General features: G+C 47.5%; 1 protein-coding gene across 3 annotated transcripts in view; it reads right to left on the bottom strand.

The window, feature by feature from the left end:
* The window catches only part of LOC127438705 (inositol hexakisphosphate kinase 1-like), a 123704-nt gene that overhangs the window by 24881 nt on the left and 75410 nt on the right, over window positions 1-23413 (bottom strand). For all 3 annotated transcript variants that reach the window (XM_051694507.1, XM_051694506.1, XM_051694505.1), the window contains one exon: window positions 22921-23332. In XM_051694507.1, coding sequence (XP_051550467.1) covers window positions 22921-23143 — 223 coding nt within the window. In that variant the 5' untranslated portion in view covers window positions 23144-23332. The remainder of the gene's footprint in view (window positions 1-22920; window positions 23333-23413) is intronic.

Below are 23413 nucleotides of genomic sequence, written 5' to 3'. Positions count from 1 at the left end.
GGTGAATACAAACAATGAAGATGGCGATCGCTGGTCGTAGTAGTGATGAAGTAAATCTACACTTTGCTGGAGAAGAGTCAATAAACAAAAAATTTTGAGCAGCACAAACACAGTCCTGTAGCCCGCTATTGTAGTTTTGAATGTCTCGCGCGTTGTTTTGAAGTACTCGTGCGCATGCCTATAGACTGAACACGTAATACACGTGCGCATGACATCATCGTTTTCACAAATCATTTTTGTATGTTTATACGGAGACGATAACGGCATCGTTTTCAAAAACTAGCACTTTGAAACCCGTTTTCAAAAGTTTGCGTTTTCAGGCTCCAAGACGCCGTTTGACTGTAAACGAACAGTCAAAACGCATAAAAAGTTTTCCGTTTTTAGTTGAAAACGTTGTCGTGTAAACGGCCCCTAAGAGTCTGACAAATGCAGAAATGCTAATTAAATGTAGATGATAATGGCTTCATTAAAGATTACAAGTTCAAGTATTTTAGTTTTTAGTTTGCAATCTTTTCGTTCACAGAACTTCTTGACAACGTCTGGGCATAGAATCAACAAGTTTCTGTAAAAGCTGTGGTGAAATATTTATCATATTTCAGGTGTTGGTGCAATTCACCAATGATGATCAATAACCTTTAATTCAGTCTGACTGTCTTATTTGGCAATGTGTTATACACTGATGCATGATAAACAGATATAAATATTCCTATTAATAATATGAAACCGTATTTTGCATTATTTTCATTAAAAATACGTTTTGTTCTCATGACAATGGGATTACTTAACTGTTTTAGCCTATATCTGTGATAAACTCGCATCACATGAGCCAATCTCCGTCCAAATCTGAAACTGCACTTGTCTCAAACACATGAAGACACGTCGACCCGATATCATGTTGAACTTGTTATAATGGACACGTTGTGATTTTTTTTCGGATTTTCTGCGACCTAGACACTTAAATGGTCCACTTACATCGTCAGCGAGCATCAGAATAGCCTATAATTCTTACAATACGAATTTAACTGCATTTCCCACCAAAAAAAATAAAAGGTTACATTTGTGTTACAATTACTCAAACTCTGGTATCTTTTCTCCCTTGATATAACACATCTTCAGAGGTAGAATATTTGTATGAACAAAGTCAGAGCTGTGTGGCTTTAAAATAGATTTGCGAGGACATATGACACGCTTTGAGCCCGCATTGTCGCACACTCTCTAAGTGAGAGCAGGAAGATTTCATAGAACAGCGTACTGTATATTTGAAAGCATATATACTGTACATATACTTAAGAGTCCAGTTTTTAATAAGAGCCAATGACGTCCGCGAGCGAGTGGAGAGATATGATATGCATGCGTTCATGACATTAACAGTATTACAACGCCATGAAGCTACTGTCTATTAAGCTGGACTATGGTCTATTAAGCCAATAATTTTAATTTATCCTCACAATATATTTTAATAGTATTTATGTATATTTTGATTTCACATGGTGAATTTATCATCAGTCTCTGTGCATCCCCTGACATGCTCTGGCACCTCCCAGTTTGAAAACCGTGGCTCTGTAGAGTTTAAGTCAGGGCTCTGGGAGGGCCATTCTAGGACCTTAATTTTCTTTCTTGCAAAGTATTCTTTCAATAGGCAGCTGGTGTGCTTTGGATCATTTTCCTGCTGAAAGAGCCACTTCTGTGTCTTAAATAATTTCTTCAATGATCTCTTTTTGTTATATTTCTTTTTGTTATATTTCTATATATATATATATATATATATATATATATATATATATATATATATAAACATCCTCTCACATTCAACTGCTTTTATTTCCAGCAAACTTAACATGTATATATATTTGTATGAACATAAAATGATTCAACAACTAAGACATAAACTGAACAAGTTTCACAGACACATGACGAACAGAAATTTAATAATGTTCCCTGAATAAAGGGGGTGGGGGGGTGGTCAATAAAAAAGTAACAGTCAGTATCTGGTATGGCCGCCAGCTGCATTAAGTACTGCAGTGCATCTTCTCCTCATGGACTGCACCAGATTTGCCAGTTCTTGCTGTGAGATGTTACCCCACTCTTCCACCAAGGCATTTCCAAGTTCCCAGACATTTCTGGGGGGGATGGCCCCTAGCCCTCACCCTCCAATCAAACGGGTCCCAGACGTGCTCAATGGGATTGAGATCCAGGCTCTTCACTGGCCATGGCAGAACATTGACATTCCTGTCTTCCAGGAAATCACACACAGAACAAGCAGTATGGCTGGTGGCATTGTCATGCTGGAGGGTCATGTCAGGATGAGCCTGCAGGAAGGGTACCACATGAGGGAGGAGGATGTCTTCCCTGTAATGCACAGCGTTGAGATTGTCTGCAATGATAAGCTCAGTCCGATGATGCTGTGACATATGACAGACCCTCCACCTCCGAATCAATCCCGATCCAGAGTACAGGCCTCGGTGTAATGCTCATTCCTAAACGCGAGTCCGACCATCACCCCTAGTGAGACAAAACCGTGACTTGTCAGTGAACAGGACTTTTCGCCAGTCCTGTTTGGTCCAGCGAAGGTGGGTTTGTGCCCATAGGCAATGTTGTTGCCAGTGATGTCTGGTAAGGACCTGCCTTACAACAGGCCTACGAGCCCTCAGTTCAACCTCTCTCAGCCAATTGTAGACAGTCTGAGCACTGATGGAGGGATTGTGCATTCCTGGTGTAACTCGGGCAGTTGTTGTAGCCATCATGTATATGTCCCGGAGGTGTGATGTTTGGATGTACTGATCTTGTTCAGGTGTTGTTACACGTGGTCTGCCACTGCGAGGATGATCAGCTGTCCTTCCTGTCTCCCTGTAATGCTGTCTTAGGCGTCTCACATTTGCAATTTATTGCCCTGGCCACATCTGCAGTCCTCATGCCTCCCTGCATCATACCTATGGCACATTCACGCAGGTGAGCAGGCACCCTAGGCATCTTTCTTTTGGTGTTTTTCAGAGTCAGTAGAAAGGTATCTTTAGTGTCCTAAGTTTTTATAACTGTGACCTTAATTGCCTACCTTCTGTAAGCTGTTAGTGTCTTAACGACCGTTCCACAGGTGCATGTTCATTAATTGTTTATGGTTCAAGCATGGAAAACATTGTTTAAACCCTTTACAATAAATATCTGTAGAATTTATTTGGATTTTACAAAATTATCTTTAAAATACAGTATCCTGAAAAAGGGACATTTCTTTTTTTGCTGTTTATATATATATATATATATATATATATATATATATATACATATATATATATATATATATATATATATATATATATATATATATATATATATATATATATATATAATAATTTATTTTTTTACATAACTTGTTTTGCACATTCTCACCCACAGACGTAGGCCAACAGACAAGTAAGGGGCTGTTCACATTGAACGTGTATTGCGTCGTATCCCACTATTTTTTAAACTGTGTAATTTTACTGTTACTATACGGTTACAAATGTTGCCTATGATTATAAAAATAAAAAAAAATACAAGTATAGATTGATGTTTTTATATGTATAAATCAAGCATACATAGTGTCATATGGCTATGAAATTATATAATATATATATTTTTTAATAGTTTTTATAACTTGCCACATTGGCAGCAATAGTTCTTTGTAAAAAAAATAAAAAAATAAAGATGAACAAAATAGTCTCTTCAAAACTCAAAATAAGATCAACAGTTCATTTTGAAGCTGAATGACAGCAGTCAAGTTTTTGTGTTTAAATATTTGTACATTCAGAATTTATATGTTTGGGACATAGCAACGGATAAAAAATACTTTATGGGGATTCAAGGGTGTCCCCTGAGAGAAAATGTATAAAAATGCAGGGGTGTTAAGTAATTGATACTTCAGTATTATACTTAAGTATTTTTGGGGGGGGATTTGTACTTTACTTGAGTACAATTTAAACAGAATACTTTTACTTTTAATTAATTACATTACTAATGAAAAAATTTGTACTTTTTCCACCTTAAAATTTTATTTAAACTTGAAAAGTGCTCATTACATTTTTGCAGATTATTTTGCCTTTTCACTGCATCGGACAAATGTCAGATGACAGACCAGAGGTCAGTCATTTTCAACGGAGTGTCACACTGTGGCTGTGTGGAGTTCCGACCATCTGCAGAGGCAGAATTTCTGGTCTTATTTGAGCTTCGGATACATTGAAATATTTGTGCGTGAAGTGAGAAACACTGAAGGTTTTTGTCCTAAACTTTATTCTAAACGCCTGCTACTTCTACAGATTGGACAGTTATGAAGTCAAAATGATCATTCACGTTGCAAATATATATATACGTATATCAAAACAAAAGGCTTTTGAAATTAAATGTGTACATGTCATTTATTTCTATACTTGCCTTCATCCGAACGCATTTCCGTGTAACCTTTAGGGTTACCCGTCTGTCGAGTTAGAGGTGAAGCCGAAAGCTGTTTAACCACCACTGTAATGGTCTTACTCTGAGGAGACCCAAAGGAACCACATATATTGCTGCCATAATCATTCCCAGCAGCCTCTGAAACTGATGCAACTTCATGTGTTTGCTTAACTGAAATTACTGCACAAAATTGGTCCTTTTCACCACTCTTTGAGGAATCAAAGATGCTATCATTGGCAACGCGTTCAGATGGAGCCTGACAAACACAGTTTGTTTTTGTGGTTCCAAATTGCTCTTTCCCTATCTGTCACTCACTTGACGTTGTGTTGATGTAGTGACACTAGGGATCACTCATGGGAGCCCGAGACACCTCTGGTCTTTGATAAAAGGCCAATGAAAATTGGCGAGTGGTATTTGCATGCCACTCCCCCGGACATACGGGTATAAAAGGAGCTGGCATGCAACCACTCATTCAGATTTTCTCTTCGGAGTCAAATGGTCATGCTCATTGAGCTGAATTCTACCGTTCATTCACCTCTGCTGGATCTGACGGCGCATTTCAGCGGCTTCTCCCACCTCTGCACTGGTGCACTGCAGAGAACGCATCTGGGCACTTCAGCAGAAAACAAAGAGAGTATATTTTCTGAAAGAGCTTTTTCCTCTAAAAGAGTATATTTCTCTAAAAGAGCGGCACACATGGAACGTCTTTTTAAAGACGCATCTTTTTAAAGATGCCTTTCCGATTGTGTTATTCCTGGTTGCGGTCGTTATCTCTCAACTTCGGATGGTCATGATCACTGTCTTTCGTGTCTGGGCGCGACCCATATGGAGGCAGCATTTGTGGAAGGTTCATGTTCTCATTGCGAGAACATGACCATGGCAACGTTGCGGTCGCGGCTTGCTTTCGCAAGCCACCCCAGTGGCTCCCCGCCTTGGTCCTTCTACCTACGGGTATGAGGCCAGCGTGGCTAGCACTGGGGGACATTTGGGGACCCCAATGGGATCGCCTCCGCCGGGTATCCCACCGCAGACCTCCCATTCCACAGCACACTCGTCTGCCCCAGTCGGGCTTCCGAATGAGTTCGCCGGCTCGTCTCACGGCGAGTCTGGCTTCTTGTTCGGAGCCCACAAAGATGATGAGCTCTCGGCACAGCATCGGAGAGCGGGCTTGTCCAGTCAGATGCAGAAGCCTCAGCTGGGCTCCCCCCCTCGGGGACGACTGCCCAGTCAGAGGCTGATGCCGAAATGACGGACATGCTTTCCTGGGCGGCCGCGAGCGTCGGGTTAGAGTGGAACCCTCTGCTCTCCCCTGAACCCTTGCAGCTTGATGATTGGTTCCTGGGCTCACGGCGCCACTCAAAGCAACCACGCCCTGCTCCAGTGCCTTTCTTTCCGGAAGTGCACGAGGAGCTGACGAAATCGTGGGAGGCACCTTTTACTGCACAGCCCCGATTACGCAGTTCCCCTGCTCTCACTACCCTCGATGGCGGGGCGGCCAGGGGCTATACGGCGATTCCCCCGGTGGATTAGGTGCTCGCGGTGCACCTATGCCCGCAGAGCGCCGCCACCTGGCGCGAACGCCACCTGGTGCGGACGCCCTTAGCCGTCCCTGACGGCTAAAGCCTACAGCGCTGCTGGACAAGCCGCCTCTGCCCTGCACGCCATGGCTCTCCTGCAGGTCCACCAAGTCAAGGCGTTGAAAGAACTGCACGAGGGTATTTCCGCCCCAGATTTGATGCAGGAACTGCACCTCGCTCTCCGAGCGACGAAGGTCATGGCGCGGTCTCTCGGGCAGACGATGGCCACATTAGTGGTCCAAGAGCGCCACCTTTGGCTCAACCTGGTCGAGATGGGTGAGGCCGACAAGACACGGTTTCTTGCTGCCCCATTTCCCAGGCTGGCCTATTCGGCGACACCGTCGAGGACTTTGCCCAGCAGTTCTCGGTGGTGAAGCAGCAGATGGAGGCTATCCAGCACATCCTACCCCGGCACGGCTCAAGATCCCGCACCCCATCTGCTCATCACCAAGGGCGTCCCCCTGCGGTGACTGCACCGGCTCCGCCGCAGCCAGCCCTTCGGCCTGGCCCCGGCGTGGAGCCCACTGCGGGAAGCAGATGCTACCCGTCTCAGAGTCGGCGCTTAAGAACCCATGGAGGTTGTCAAAGCGCCCCTGAGACGGGCGACCCAAGGACGAAGGAACGCACTCACCTGGAGCTGGTAAGAAGACCACTCCATCCCCCGGTGGAGGGCCGGGTGAAAAATCTTTTGTTGCCTTTTTGTTTGATTTCGCTGCATGCCCAAATGGCTGAGGTACCCAACAGTTCAGCAAAAGAGTGGTTTCCTTCCTCCCTGGGTCACATACCTGGTGTGCACGGTCGTCATCACGACCACCATCCACGGGTTTTTTCTTGCAGGATTGGCGCTCCAGCGATTGTCTTTCCGCCCCTGAGCGCCCAGCTATGGCACACAGCCGCCACCGATGTGGCAGTCTCCACGGGTTACGAGGACAGGCCTCTTCCTCCCCCGTCCCAGGCAGAGGATGCCATATGCTCCAGGGTGGTCACAAGGAGCCAGGTAAGTGCTCGATGTCCCTACACTCAGCGCGGCAACGACGTGGTGTGGTGCCTCGAGCTCCGCCCCGCTGCGAGGCCCCACCTGCCGGTACGTCCGACGACATTGTCCCATTGGTCCCCCTTGCGCGGAACGGATGCGTGGCTTGTGCTTTTCAATCCGTCGCGATGGCTGATCCGGACCGTCCGACTTGGCTACGTGATTCAGTTCGCCAGGCGCCCACCCAGGTTCAGCGGTATTCACTTCACCTTGGTCAAGAACGAAAACGCTGCTACCTTGCGCGCAGAGATCGCTACCCTCCTACAGATAGAACCTGTCCCTCCAGCCGAGATGAAGAAGGGGTTTTACAGCCCCTACTTCATCGTACCGAAAAAAGGCAGTGGGTTGCGGCCAATCTCAGACCTGCGAGTACTGAACCGGGCCTTACACAGACTCCCGTTCAAGATGCTGACGCAAAAACGCATTCTGGCAAGTGTCCGGCATCAAGATTGGTTCCTCGACACAGACCCTTCCTGCGGTTTGCATTCGAGGGTCAGGCGTATCAGTACAAAGTCCTCCCTTTCGGCCTGTCCCTGTCTCCTCGTGTCTTCACGAAGGTCGCAGAGGCTGCTCTTGCCCCGTTAAGGGAGGTGGGCGTTCGCATTCTCAACTATCTCAACGACTGGCTAATCCTAGCTCACTCTCGAGACATGTTGTGCGCACACAGGAACTTGGTGCTCTCACACCTCAGCCGACTAGGGCTTCGGGTCAACTGGGAAAAGAGCAAGCTCCTCCCGGTTCAGAGCATCTCTTTTCTCGGTTTGGAGCTGGACTCAGTCTCTTTGACGGCGCGCCTTACGAACGAGCACACCCAGTCGGTGCTGGCCTGTTTGAAGGCATTCAAACAGAAAACAGTGGTTCCACTGAAACTTTTTCAGAGGCTCCTGGGGCATATGGCATCCTCTGCGGTAGCCACCCCGCTCGGGTTGATGCATATGAGACCACTTCAGCACTGGCTTCAGACTCGAGTCCCGAGATGGGCATGGCGCCACGGGACACATTGTGTGGTCATCACACCGGTCTGTCACCGTCTTTTCAGCCCTTGGACTGACCTCTCCTTTCTACAGGCAGGTGTTCCTCTAGAACTGGTCTCCAGGCATGTCGTGGTCACAACAGACGCCTCCAAAATTGGCTGGGGTGCTGTTTGCAATGGGCATGCCGCCGCCGGCCTGTGGACGGGCCCGCGACTGCATTGGCACATCAACTGCCTCGAGTTGTTGGCAATGCTGCTCGCCATGCGGAGGTTTCGGCAGTTAATCCAGGGCAAGCACGTGTTAGTTTGGACAGACAACACGGCAACTGTAGCATATGTCAACCGCCAAGAAGGTCTGCGCTCTCGTTGTATGTCACAACTCGCCCGCCGTCTTCTCCTCTGGAGTCAGCAGCACTTCAAGTCGCTGCGAGCCACTCACATCCCGGGCGACCTCAACACTACAGCGGACGCGCTGTCACGGCAGGTTACCCTCAGGGGAGAGTGGAGACTCCACCCTCAGGTGGTCCAGCTGATTTGGAGTCGATTCGGATGGGCACAGGTGGACCTGTTCGCCTCCCAAGAATCCTCCCACTGCCCGCTCTGGTACGCCCTCACCGAGGCTCCCCTCGGCATAGACGTGCTGGCACACAGCTGGCCCCCTGGCCTGCGCAAATATGCGTTTCCCCCAGTGAGCCTACTTGCACAGACCCTGTGCAAGGTCAGGGAGGACGAGGAGCAGGTCGTCCTGGTAGCACCCTACTGGCCCACCCTGACGTGGTTCTCGGACCTCATGCTCCTCGAGACAGCCCCCCCCCGGCGAATTCCCCTGAGGAAGGACCTTCTTTCTCAGGGACGGGGCACCCTCTGGCACCCGCGACCAGACCTCTGGAATCTCCATGTCTGGCCCCTGGACGGGACGCGGAAGACCTAAGTGGTCTACAACCCGCAGTGGTAGACACAATCACTCAGGCTAGGGCCCCCTCTATGAGGCGCATGTATGCTTTTAAGTGGCATCTGTTCGCTAAGTGGTGTTCTTCCCGACGGGAAGACCCCCAGAGATGCACAGTCGGATCAGTGCTTTCCTTCCTGCAGGAGAGGTTGGAAGGGAGGCTGTCCCCTTCCACCTTGAAGGTGTACGTTGCCGCCATAGCAGCACACCATGACGCAGTCGATGGTAAGTCCTTAGGGAAGCACGACCTGATCATCAGGTTCCTAAGAGGTGCCAGGAGAAAGAATCCCTCCAGACCGTGCCTCGTTCCCTCATGGGACCTCTCTGTAGACCTTCAGGGTCTACAGAGAGCCCCCTTGAGCCTTTGCAGTCAGCCGAGCTTAAGGCACTCTCCTTGAAGACTGCCCTCCTGACTGCGCTCACTTCCATCAAGAGGGTAGGAGACCTGCAAGCGTTCTCTGTCAGCGAAACATGTCTGGAGTTTGGTCCGGATTACTCTCACATGATCCTGAGACCCCGACCGGGCTATGTGCCCAAGGTTCCCACCACCCCTTTTAGGGACCAGGTGGTGAACCTGCAAGCACTGCCCCAGGAGGAGGCAGACCCAGCCCTGTCGTTGCTGTGTCTGGTGCGCGCTTTACGCATCTATTTGGATCGCACGCAGAGCTTTAGGATCTCTGAGCAGCTCTTTGTCTGCTTTGGTGCACAGCAGAAAGGAAGTGCTGTCTCCAAGCAGAGAATCGCCCACTGGCTCATTGACGCCATAACTATGGCATATGTCGCCTAGGACATGCCGCCCCTGGTAGGGCTATGAGCCCATTTTACCAGGGGTATAGCGGCTCCCTGGGCCCTGGCCAGGGGTACCTCTCTAACAGACATTTGCAGAGCAGCGGGCTGGGCAACAACCAACACCTGTGCAAGGTTCTGCAACCTCTGGGTGGAACCGGTTTTGTCCCAGGTAGTGGCACACAACACAAGCGGATAAGCCCGGGATAGCTGGCCGGGTGTATCGCTTGCACATAGTGCTTTCCACCTCACTTAGAGCTGAATACGTGTGCCATTAATTCCCAGTAGTGTTCACAAACTTTGTTCCCTGGTTGACTTCCTCCGAGCCCTGTGGCAGTCGAGTTTTCGGAGAGACTCGCTGCCGGCCCACTACACGCACTAACTAAGAGCCCTGTTCTGGGGTAGGTGCTCTGCATGTGGTGGTTCCCTCTAAGGCTAACCCCATGCAATATATATCTTCCGCTAATTCGTTTCCCTGTTGGCAAACTGCGTCTTCCTTGGGCAGAGCCCCCGTTGGGTAGGATCTACCTTGAAGACTCTCCACATGGTTGGAAAGACCATGTGACGTATTCTTCCACTTAAATATCCCCCCCCCCTCTTTGGGCGAGGTGTTGTCTCCACGGTGTCTTCCCCTTGGGAGGGACACCCCCCGACTAGACCTGGCAGCCCAGTTGGATAATCCCCCTTCTTTTTTAGGGAGTGGAAAAAGAGAAGGGGAAAAGAGGCCACGACTGGGTTAAGCCTGTCTCTATCTCTTGAGTAGTCGACTTGTCCCCAAAGGGCCGTTCGACACTCATAACTAAGTTGGGGGAGGTTACGTGTCGACCTGGTGTGCTGGCTATGAGGCACACAGTAGTCTACCAACCACACACCGCCAGTTCACGTAACACAGTTCAGCTAATTGTGGCGTTTCGTATAGGGACCCCTAGTGTCATTACATCGACACAACGTCGAATGTGTGACAGATAGGGAACGTCATGGTTACTTGTGTAAACTCTGTTCCCTGATGGAGGGAACAAGACGTTGTGTCCCTCCTGCAACAACGCTGAACTACCCGCTGAAATGGCCGGACCTTATACCTTTATATCATAAAACCTGAATGTGTGGTTGCATACCAGCTCCTTTTATACCCGTATGTCCGGGGGAGTGGCATGCAAATACCATTCACCAATTTTCATTGGCCTTTTATCAAAGACCAGAGGTGCCTCGGGCTCCCAAGAGTTACCCCTCGTGTCACTACATCAACACAACGTCTCATTCCCTCCATCAGGGAACGGAGGTTACACAAGTAACCATGACGTTTCCCAGTTTATCCTGAAACCAAGGGACTGTATATGTTTGACCACTATCTCAGTGTTTTTGACAACTTGGTGTCGCAATGGGGCGCAGACCCAGTTAATCTCAAATGCTAAGGAAAGCATGGAACAATCCTAAAGCCACACCCCAATTCATTGCCGGCTGTAGGAGACTAGCTAAGATGCAGTATGCCCCTGAGAGTGGTATGGGTGACATGCCTCCTGTAGAATGTGTAATGGTGTAAACACGTGCATCCCTGTCTGGCAATGCACTGGCAGTATTTTTAGCCTCTATGAGGAAAATGGTCAAGTCAGAAGACCATGACATCATGGGCCTAATTGAAGCTGCATTCTTCACTCAACATACCAGAGATATCGGAGTCCTCCAGGTATAATTTTCAGACCTGCTACTTGAAGAGGAAAACAGATCTGCTGACACCACTCTGGTGAAGACTCATGGGGACAGGGAAGGCCAAATGGAAGGACCCTTAACTGGAAGACCTGACCTTGAAAGGCAAAGCACAGGAATGGTTGGTGTTCCTGACAAATGGGTACATGGAAGTACGCGTCTATGAGGTCTATAGAGGTGAACCATTCGCTTGGTTCGATAGCCTGCAGAATCTGTGCCGTGGTCAGCATTTTGAAAGGCAATACCTTTATGAAAGTGTTTAGTCACCTTAGCTTTAAGATGGGTCGAAGCCCACCATCTTTTTTCGGCACCAGGAAGTAGTTGGAATAGAACCCAGTAAGCTGTTCGTTGGGACTTACTTGTATAATTGCCTGCTTTTGTTGTAAGGTTGTACTCTTGTTGGCAAGAATATTTGCCCGAATTGGATCCCTGACCATGGTTATATGGATCCCCGGGAAAGGGGGAGGATGTCGCCGAAACTGAACCTTGTATCCTCTTTTGATGGTTTCAAGTACCCAAGAATCTGAAGTACTTGTTTTCCAGCTGTTCAGGTATTGCTGGGAACAGGCATCAGCGACCTCCCCGAAACTGCCATGTGGGGCCTGAACCTGTGGGAGTACATTTCTTTGGTGGTGCCACCTTAACCGAAGCTCGGGACTGACCACCTTGTGGATACCGTTGTGACTATCTGACACTTTGATTGCTGTCAGATATCTGAAAACCACTGCCCTGCCTTCTGACATATTCCCATGATTCAAAAGGGGAGAAGTGGGGAGGCTGAGGGGGTTGGTCTCCTCTATAGCCATACCTAGCAGGCCTAGCGTGACCAAACGCTCGCTGCACCAACTATTTCCTGCGCCACGCCTGTTCAGCTGTGTCCAGTACCTACTGGGAATCAGGATGAAAGATCTGTCCTGGCACCACTGGCATATGTGTCAGTTCTTTGCGGATAGTCTCAGGCAAATATGTCTGGGATAACCAGATCTGCCTGCATGCAAAAACCGCTGAGGACATAGCAGCTCCGATATCTCTGGTATGTTGAGTGAAGAATGCAGCTTCAATTAGGCCCATGATGTCATGGTCTTCTGACCATTTTCCTCATAGAGGCTAAAAATACTGCCAGTGCATTGCCAGACAGGGATGCACGTGTTTACACCATTACACATTCTACAGGAGGCATGTCACCAATACCACTCTCAGTGGCATACTGCAGCTTAGCTAGTCTCCTACAGCCGGCAATGAATTGGGGTGTGGCTTTAGGATTGTTCCATGCTTTCCTTAGCATTTGAGATTAATCCTCCGGTAAAGAAATAGCTGGCTGCGTGCGGGAGATACCTGCCCACACCCCCTATGTTGATGCAGCTGTCGTGTCTTCTACCTGAGTTTCAAGACCCAAGATTCTTGCTGCACTAAGAATTCTAGTATAATGTTAGAATGTGTACTACCATTATCTGAAGTGCCAGACTGAGACTCATCTTCCTGGTCCTCTCTAGTCTCAGACTGCTCGTCACTGCCATACAGCGAATTATTGGAGTGAAGAGAAATAGCATCCACAGAGTCATCATTCTCTTTCTGATATGATGAAAAATCATATACTGTCGCTGGAATTGACGCCTGCTGTGCACGAGTCGTAGCACTGTGAGGATCAAGCTGATTTACTTTTCCAGCTAATTCACTTAAAGCTGCCAGAATCTGCAGCTGTGTGTCCTCCCTTGGCTCTTGGCCTTCTGAAATCCTTACCTGTTTGTTCTGAGGCACATCAGGATGGTCAAGTCTCCCCTGAGTCTCATTTCCCACTACGTTTTTGAGATTGCCCTATCAATGATGGTCTATAAAGGATAGGAGTAGATGATGGCGGGTCTTGTTTACCGCCAACTGCCTGGTTGCTAAGCCTGGCTATTTGCACTCTCTCTCGTAATGATAATCCTGTCGCAGCCGCAGAGGGATTTTTAATATCATCTAGTAAATGTGCCATTACCATACAATGGAAATTATCATTGGCCATCACAAGGATCCATAACAGCATGGCAAACACGACACAGTGATGAACTCATGATGTAATCCAGCGTGAATTAATCCAGCGCGTCCTGCTGGATTTTTTCCTCATAACAGCGGAAACAACTTAAAATACTCCATCATTTTTGGGCATACAGATAAGTGTAAGACATCATTAGAGACTATAAAGGGTCTACTTTTATTTGTGTACACTCACAATAACAACAAAACCTTGTGCTTTTGTAAAATAAAGAAAATAAACAGGCTTTCAGCCGTCTCTGTCTCTGCGAGCATCTTTCTGAAACACGTCACAAAAATGAACTGAATTTCCACGAATATTTATCACTCAAACATGAAACATATGTCTAAAGAAAGCTTAAAATGTCTACCTTTAAATAAAATAATTCAAATTTAAAACAAATATTCTCCTGCAATGTAATCTGTATGGTTCTGGGGCATATGGCATCCTCTGCGGTAGCCACCCCGCTCGGGTTGATGCATATGAGACCACTTCAGCACTGGCTTCAGACTCGAGTCCCGAGATGGGCATGGCGCCACGGGACACATTGTGTGGTCATCACACCGGTCTGTCACCGTCTTTTCAGCCCTTGGACTGACCTCTCCTTTCTACAGGCAGGTGTTCCTCTAGAACTGGTCTCCAGGCATGTCGTGGTCACAACAGACGCCTCCAAAATTGGCTGGGGTGCTGTTTGCAATGGGCATGCCGCCGCCGGCCTGTGGACGGGCCCGCGACTGCATTGGCACATCAACTGCCTCGAGTTGTTGGCAATGCTGCTCGCCATGCGGAGGTTTCGGCAGTTAATCCAGGGCAAGCACGTGTTAGTTTGGACAGACAACACGGCAACTGTAGCATATGTCAACCGCCAAGAAGGTCTGCGCTCTCGTTGTATGTCACAACTCGCCCGCCGTCTTCTCCTCTGGAGTCAGCAGCACTTCAAGTCGCTGCGAGCCACTCACATCCCGGGCGACCTCAACACTACAGCGGACGCGCTGTCACGGCAGGTTACCCTCAGGGGAGAGTGGAGACTCCACCCTCAGGTGGTCCAGCTGATTTGGAGTCGATTCGGATGGGCACAGGTGGACCTGTTCGCCTCCCAAGAATCCTCCCACTGCCCGCTCTGGTACGCCCTCACCGAGGCTCCCCTCGGCATAGACGTGCTGGCACACAGCTGGCCCCCTGGCCTGCGCAAATATGCGTTTCCCCCAGTGAGCCTACTTGCACAGACCCTGTGCAAGGTCAGGGAGGACGAGGAGCAGGTCGTCCTGGTAGCACCCTACTGGCCCACCCTGACGTGGTTCTCGGACCTCATGCTCCTCGAGACAGCCCCCCCCCGGCGAATTCCCCTGAGGAAGGACCTTCTTTCTCAGGGACGGGGCACCCTCTGGCACCCGCGACCAGACCTCTGGAATCTCCATGTCTGGCCCCTGGACGGGACGCGGAAGACCTAAGTGGTCTACAACCCGCAGTGGTAGACACAATCACTCAGGCTAGGGCCCCCTCTATGAGGCGCATGTATGCTTTTAAGTGGCATCTGTTCGCTAAGTGGTGTTCTTCCCGACGGGAAGACCCCCAGAGATGCACAGTCGGATCAGTGCTTTCCTTCCTGCAGGAGAGGTTGGAAGGGAGGCTGTCCCCTTCCACCTTGAAGGTGTACGTTGCCGCCATAGCAGCACACCATGACGCAGTCGATGGTAAGTCCTTAGGGAAGCACGACCTGATCATCAGGTTCCTAAGAGGTGCCAGGAGAAAGAATCCCTCCAGACCGTGCCTCGTTCCCTCATGGGACCTCTCTGTAGACCTTCAGGGTCTACAGAGAGCCCCTTTGAGCCTTTGCAGTCAGCCGAGCTTAAGGCACTCTCCTTGAAGACTGCCCTCCTGACTGCGCTCACTTCCATCAAGAGGGTAGGAGACCTGCAAGCGTTCTCTGTCAGCGAAACATGTCTGGAGTTTGGTCCGGATTACTCTCACATGATCCTGAGACCCCGACCGGGCTATGTGCCCAAGGTTCCCACCACCCCTTTTAGGGACCAGGTGGTGAACCTGCAAGCACTGCCCCAGGAGGAGGCAGACCCAGCCCTGTCGTTGCTGTGTCTGGTGCGCGCTTTACGCATCTATTTGGATCGCACGCAGAGCTTTAGGATCTCTGAGCAGCTCTTTGTCTGCTTTGGTGCACAGCAGAAAGGAAGTGCTGTCTCCAAGCAGAGAATCGCCCACTGGCTCATTGACGCCATAACTATGGCATATGTCGCCTAGGACATGCCGCCCCTGGTAGGGCTATGAGCCCATTTTACCAGGGGTATAGCGGCTCCCTGGGCCCTGGCCAGGGGTACCTCTCTAACAGACATTTGCAGAGCAGCGGGCTGGGCAACAACCAACACCTGTGCAAGGTTCTGCAACCTCTGGGTGGAACCGGTTTTGTCCCAGGTAGTGGCACACAACACAAGCGGATAAGCCCGGGATAGCTGGCCGGGTGTATCGCTTGCACATAGTGCTTTCCACCTCACTTAGAGCTGAATACGTGTGCCATTAATTCCCAGTAGTGTTCACAAACTTTGTTCCCTGGTTGACTTCCTCCGAGCCCTGTGGCAGTCGAGTTTTCGGAGAGACTCACTGCCGGCCCACTACACGCACTAACTAAGAGCCCTGTTCTGGGGTAGGTGCTCTGCATGTGGTGGTTCCCTCTAAGGCTAACCCCATGCAATATATATCTTCCGCTAATTCGTTTCCCTGTTGGCAAACTGCGTCTTCCTTGGGCAGAGCCCCCGTTGGGTAGGATCTACCTTGAAGACTCTCCACATGGTTGGAAAGACCATGTGACGTATTCTTCCACTTAAATATCCCCCCCTCTTTGGGCGAGGTGTTGTCTCCACGGTGTCTTCCCCTTGGGAGGGACACCCCCCGACTAGACCTGGCAGCCCAGTTGGATAATCCCCCTTCTTTTTAGGGAGTGGAAAAAGAGAAGGGGAAAAGAGGCCACGACTGGGTTAAGCCTGTCTCTATCTCTTGAGTAGTCGACTTGTCCCCAAAGGGCCGTTCGACACTCATAACTAAGTTGGGGGAGGTTACGTGTCGACCTGGTGTGCTGGCTATGAGGCACACAGTAGTCTACCAACCACACACCGCCAGTTCACGTAACACAGTTCAGCTAATTGTGGCGTTTCGTATAGGGACCCCTAGTGTCATTACATCGACACAACGTCGAATGTGTGACAGATAGGGAACGTCATGGTTACTTGTGTAAACTCTGTTCCCTGATGGAGGGAACAAGACGTTGTGTCCCTCCTGCAACAACGCTGAACTACCCGCTGAAATGGCCGGACCTTATACCTTTATATCATAAAACCTGAATGTGTGGTTGCATACCAGCTCCTTTTATACCCGTATGTCCGGGGGAGTGGCATGCAAATACCATTCACCAATTTTCATTGGCCTTTTATCAAAGACCAGAGGTGCCTCGGGCTCCCAAGAGTTACCCCTCGTGTCACTACATCAACACAACGTCTCATTCCCTCCATCAGGGAACGGAGGTTACACAAGTAACCATGACGTTTCCCAGTTTATCCTGAAACCAAGGGACTGTATATGTTTGACCACTATCTCAGTGTTTTTGACAACTTGGTGTCGCAATGGGGCGCAGACCCAGTTAATCTCAAATGCTAAGGAAAGCATGGAACAATCCTAAAGCCACACCCCAATTCATTGCCGGCTGTAGGAGACTAGCTAAGATGCAGTATGCCCCTGAGAGTGGTATGGGTGACATGCCTCCTGTAGAATGTGTAATGGTGTAAACACGTGCATCCCTGTCTGGCAATGCACTGGCAGTATTTTTAGCCTCTATGAGGAAAATGGTCAAGTCAGAAGACCATGACATCATGGGCCTAATTGAAGCTGCATTCTTCACTCAACATACCAGAGATATCGGAGTCCTCCAGGTATAATTTTCAGACCTGCTACTTGAAGAGGAAAACAGATCTGCTGACACCACTCTGGTGAAGACTCATGGGGACAGGGAAGGCCAAATGGAAGGACCCTTAACTGGAAGACCTGACCTTGAAAGGCAAAGCACAGGAATGGTTGGTGTTCCTGACAAATGGGTACATGGAAGTACGCGTCTATGAGGTCTATAGAGGTGAACCATTCGCTTGGTTCGATAGCCTGCAGAATCTGTGCCGTGGTCAGCATTTTGAAAGGCAATACCTTTATGAAAGTGTTTAGTCACCTTAGCTTTAAGATGGGTCGAAGCCCACCATCTTTTTTCGGCACCAGGAAGTAGTTGGAATAGAACCCAGTAAGCTGTTCGTTGGGACTTACTTGTATAATTGCCTGCTTTTGTTGTAAGGTTGTACTCTTGTTGGCAAGAATATTTGCCCGAATTGGATCCCTGACCATGGTTATATGGATCCCCGGGAAAGGGGGAGGATGTCGCCGAAACTGAACCTTGTATCCTCTTTTGATGGTTTCAAGTACCCAAGAATCTGAAGTACTTGTTTTCCAGCTGTTCAGGTATTGCTGGGAACAGGCATCAGCGACCTCCCCGAAACTGCCATGTGGGGCCTGAACCTGTGGGAGTACATTTCTTTGGTGGTGCCACCTTAACCGAAGCTCGGGACTGACCACCTTGTGGATACCGTTGTGACTATCTGACACTTTGATTGCTGTCAGATATCTGAAAACCACTGCCCTGCCTTCTGACATATTCCCATGATTCAAAAGGGGAGAAGTGGGGAGGCTGAGGGGGTTGGTCTCCTCTATAGCCATACCTAGCAGGCCTAGCGTGACCAAACGCTCGCTGCACCAACTATTTCCTGCGCCACGCCTGTTCAGCTGTGTCCAGTACCTACTGGGAATCAGGATGAAAGATCTGTCCTGGCACCACTGGCATATGTGTCAGTTCTTTGCGGATAGTCTCAGGCAAATATGTCTGGGATAACCAGATCTGCCTGCATGCAAAAACCGCTGAGGACATAGCAGCTCCGATATCTCTGGTATGTTGAGTGAAGAATGCAGCTTCAATTAGGCCCATGATGTCATGGTCTTCTGACCATTTTCCTCATAGAGGCTAAAAATACTGCCAGTGCATTGCCAGACAGGGATGCACGTGTTTACACCATTACACATTCTACAGGAGGCATGTCACCAATACCACTCTCAGTGGCATACTGCAGCTTAGCTAGTCTCCTACAGCCGGCAATGAATTGGGGTGTGGCTTTAGGATTGTTCCATGCTTTCCTTAGCATTTGAGATTAATCCTCCGGTAAAGAAATAGCTGGCTGCGTGCGGGAGATACCTGCCCACACCCCCTATGTTGATGCAGCTGTCGTGTCTTCTACCTGAGTTTCAAGACCCAAGATTCTTGCTGCACTAAGAATTCTAGTATAATGTTAGAATGTGTACTACCATTATCTGAAGTGCCAGACTGAGACTCATCTTCCTGGTCCTCTCTAGTCTCAGACTGCTCGTCACTGCCATACAGCGAATTATTGGAGTGAAGAGAAATAGCATCCACAGAGTCATCATTCTCTTTCTGATATGATGAAAAATCATATACTGTCGCTGGAATTGACGCCTGCTGTGCACGAGTCGTAGCACTGTGAGGATCAAGCTGATTTACTTTTCCAGCTAATTCACTTAAAGCTGCCAGAATCTGCAGCTGTGTGTCCTCCCTTGGCTCTTGGCCTTCTGAAATCCTTACCTGTTTGTTCTGAGGCACATCAGGATGGTCAAGTCTCCCCTGAGTCTCATTTCCCACTACGTTTTTGAGATTGCCCTATCAATGATGGTCTATAAAGGATAGGAGTAGATGATGGCGGGTCTTGTTTACCGCCAACTGCCTGGTTGCTAAGCCTGGCTATTTGCACTCTCTCTCGTAATGATAATCCTGTCGCAGCCGCAGAGGGATTTTTAATATCATCTAGTAAATGTGCCATTACCATACAATGGAAATTATCATTGGCCATCACAAGGATCCATAACAGCATGGCAAACACGACACAGTGATGAACTCATGATGTAATCCAGCGTGAATTAATCCAGCGCGTCCTGCTGGATTTTTTCCTCATAACAGCGGAAACAACTTAAAATACTCCATCATTTTTGGGCATACAGATAAGTGTAAGACATCATTAGAGACTATAAAGGGTCTACTTTTATTTGTGTACACTCACAATAACAACAAAACCTTGTGCTTTTGTAAAATAAAGAAAATAAACAGGCTTTCAGCCGTCTCTGTCTCTGCGAGCATCTTTCTGAAACACGTCACAAAAATGAACTGAATTTCCACGAATATTTATCACTCAAACATGAAACATATGTCTAAAGAAAGCTTAAAATGTCTACCTTTAAATAAAATAATTCAAATTTAAAACAAATATTCTCCTGCAATGTAATCTGTATGAAACAAAGCGATGTACAGTTTCTCCGGGCTCAGCTAATTATCCCTAATGTGATCCCACCCACCAACAGAGCGCGCTATTCATACGGTAATGTGCTGAGGCGATCAATGCAAATGTTGAACAATGCCTTAAAAAGCATCAAGTTCATTCACTTTTCTGCGCGTTTGGAAGATGGCACGCTACACAGGTGAGGAAGTGTTCACATTTTCCTCAGAAGAAGAGTGGAAATCCAACGATGAACGTTTGAAGAGTGACTTGATCCAGCCGAGGATACAATTTTGGATGAGTAAGTCATTTAGTTTTACTTACATATTAGTAGCCATACTATTTAATAGACTTGCCAGCTAGAATTCAGAGTATTGAAATTTGAAATATGTCCTAATAGGCAAGTTTTAGTTACATTTAAATGTTGTTTCGGCTAAAGCAGGTATTTAAATTGTATGCTGTATGATATAAATATGATATGTATTATGATATAAAAATAATGAATGTTTAGATTATATTTTAACTAGTGTTTATGCTGCCTCATTATCATCAACTAAGCTTGTGCTTGCAAATATCTGTTCGGGTGTAAATGTGTAAAATGTGCTGTAAATATGCCCATATTAGAAAATCAGCATATTATAATGATTTCTGAAGGATCGTATGACACTGAAGACTGCAGTAATGATGCTGAAAATTCAGCTTTGATCACAGGAATTAATTGCATTTTACAATATATTCAAATAGAAAAGTTATTTTAAATTGTAAAAATACTTCACAATATCACTGTTTTTGCTGTATTTTGGATCAAATAAATGCAGCCTTGGTGAGCAGAGGAGACTTCTTTTAAAAACATTAAAAAATATTTCAGATCTAAGAACTTTTAAACGGTAGTGTAGGTCTAAAGTTTTTAAGTAAAGTCTTTATGTAAAGAAAATGTATAGTTAGATTACTTCTTTTAACTTAAACTTGATTTTGTGAATACGCTACAAACAATACAGTCAATCATTAAGTCTCCTCACATTCATTCTCTCTCAGGGGAGGGGTCTTTGTCTCCTCAGGTGTGAATCACATCAATATTCATGATCATCCACACCTCCTCGCATATGGCCTTTCTAACACTAAAAGTGTCTTACAAAAGTTAAATGACTATATTGTTTTGTATGAATGAGTGATCAGGATGGGTTTCACATCATTTCTGTAGCAAAAACCATGCATAAACGTTATTTTCTCAAAAATACAAACATGTACATACATGTTGTTCACATATTATTGTAGCCCAGTTTGTGCTGAATACAGTGTTATCAGACTTTAGCCATTAATATTTTTTTAAGCAACTGAAAAAAAGCACAAATGTCAAGGTATGTCAAAACTTCTCCAGGGCCCAAAACACCCTCAGACCCCAGAGGGTTAATTATTTACTGGCAAATAAGTCTGCAAACAGATATTTGCCCGAATAACAACTTGATGTTAGTTTAATAAAAATTAAGTTTGGAAGTATGTAAAACAAACAAAACATTTCACAGTGTAATAGAGCTGCCTATTCTGCACACGAATGTGCAGTGAAATGGTAGTAATACCTTTCTGCTGCGAACAGTAGACCCTGGAGAAAATAAAACAGTGCTCCTTAACTACTGTACATATTCAAACAAAAGAGATCTACAAAATACAAGTGAATAACCGTCCACTTTCTACGAAAGCATCGGAATCAAAAATTCAGTCAATGGAAAAATGAAAAAGGTACTTACCAAGAAGTGCATTCCCAAACCGGAGCACCGAAATACTATATAAATAGAGAGTAACATACTACAACCCTCAGGGACACAAGGCACCCGCAGCGCATAACAAGCACATTAGAAGTGCAGCATGAGCAGAGCGCAGCATTAGTGCAGCACGAGCGCATCATATAAACATGTCCGAGACTGAACCTTTACTTCTGCCACCAAAGCAGTTAAAGTCTGCTGTCTGGGATTACTTTGGGTATGTAAAAGACCCACGAGGCACCATCAATGTTGATGGTTACCCACTCTGTAAAGTTTGTCGCAAAAAAGTATTGGCTCAGACGGGACACACTTCAAACCTTAAGCACCACCTCCATGAGCACCATCACATGGAATCTGCGGAGATGAATGTAAGTGGAAATACAGTATAAAGGATAAAAATTATAACCCCTGTTTCATAAAAACACCAGTTCCCTATCTGTCACTCACTCAACGTTGTGTCGATGTAGTGACACTAGGGGTCACTCTTGGGAGCCCCGAACACCTCTGCTTTTTGAAAAAAGGCCAATGGGAATTGGCGAGTGGAATTTGCATGCCACTCCCCCGGACATACCGGTATAAAAGGAGCTGGTATGCAACCACTCATTCAGATTTTCTCTTCGGAGCCGAGCGGTTGCACTCAGTGCACTGAATTCAATTCAAACTCAGTTCTCTTTACCGTTCACCTAAAACTGCTGGATTTACAGTGCATTTCAGCGGAGACATCGTTCATGGATGGGTCTTGTCCTCATTGCGAGAACATGACTATGGCAACGTTGCGGTCATGGCTTGCACTTGTAAGAAATCAGTATGGCTGCTGATTCTCGGCGGGCTGGCAGAGAAATCAGCAACGTCGACTTGATTGAAGATGGAAGAGAAATCTTTTCTCTCTTCACTTCTGCAAGCAAACGGATGAAGATGCGGATTGCTCGGCGGTCTCCTTTGGATCCGCTATTAAGGTGGCGTCATTGATTTCAAATGTACCCACCCCTAATTGTCTCATAAAAGAGCAAACTGTTTTTGGTTATTTTACCAGCCAGATGGTCTTTTCCTGTCTAAGTGGCTGGTTCTTGGTCAGAATTGGCTGCAATAGTCAAAAGAAACATACAAAAATAAAAAATCTGACTTTGCAAGACTATGGTAATGTCTTGATTGTTACCTTCCTGCTGTGAAAACTCTCACAAGAGCGCATTTGCTGCTATATGGGTGGCAGTTAGGATAATCTATGGAAACGACTCAAGACTACTTCAACCAGGAAAGACATGGAATTATCATGTGTGAAGCCATGAGCCTACTTGGGTAAATGCTGTATTGACATCTCTTACCTTTGTACTCCGGGGTGAACTCCTTCATCTCGGGTGGGAGGGACTCATAAAATCGCTGCTCTCGGGTGATGAGCGGCTTGCAGACGGTGTGGTCGTCGTAACGCATCATGCTGGTGTGGCCGCCGACCTGATGAACGAACGGTTCCAGAGGAACACCGCCGCGAATGCCCTGCCCCTGGCTGGCGCTGTGTTTGCCCACCTCCATAGTGTGCGGGACACACATGGCGTTGGAGGACCGCGTGGAGCTGGGGGCATGGGCTCGGGCGCGCAGGCCTGGCGAGCGGGGGGTGCAAGTGGGCGGCTGAGAGCGCACGCTGCCGCCGGTAGGGGGAGGAGCCAGCCCGCTAGCCACACCCACCTGCCAAAAGATCCCGGCCTTAAAAGCGGAGGGACGGATCCTTGACACTGCCTCCTACAAGAGATGGATAAAGACTACATTTAGGTTGTAATAAAAATAAACTCAAACAAAAGTATTACAACTTACACTGTTTAG

This window comes from Myxocyprinus asiaticus, chromosome 50 (genome assembly GCF_019703515.2).
Source record: "Myxocyprinus asiaticus isolate MX2 ecotype Aquarium Trade chromosome 50, UBuf_Myxa_2, whole genome shotgun sequence".
NCBI classification, from domain to species: Eukaryota; Metazoa; Chordata; class Actinopteri; order Cypriniformes; family Catostomidae; genus Myxocyprinus; species Myxocyprinus asiaticus.
The sequence above is the reverse complement of the archived record's forward strand: the minus strand, read 5'-3'. Positions and strand labels throughout refer to the sequence as shown.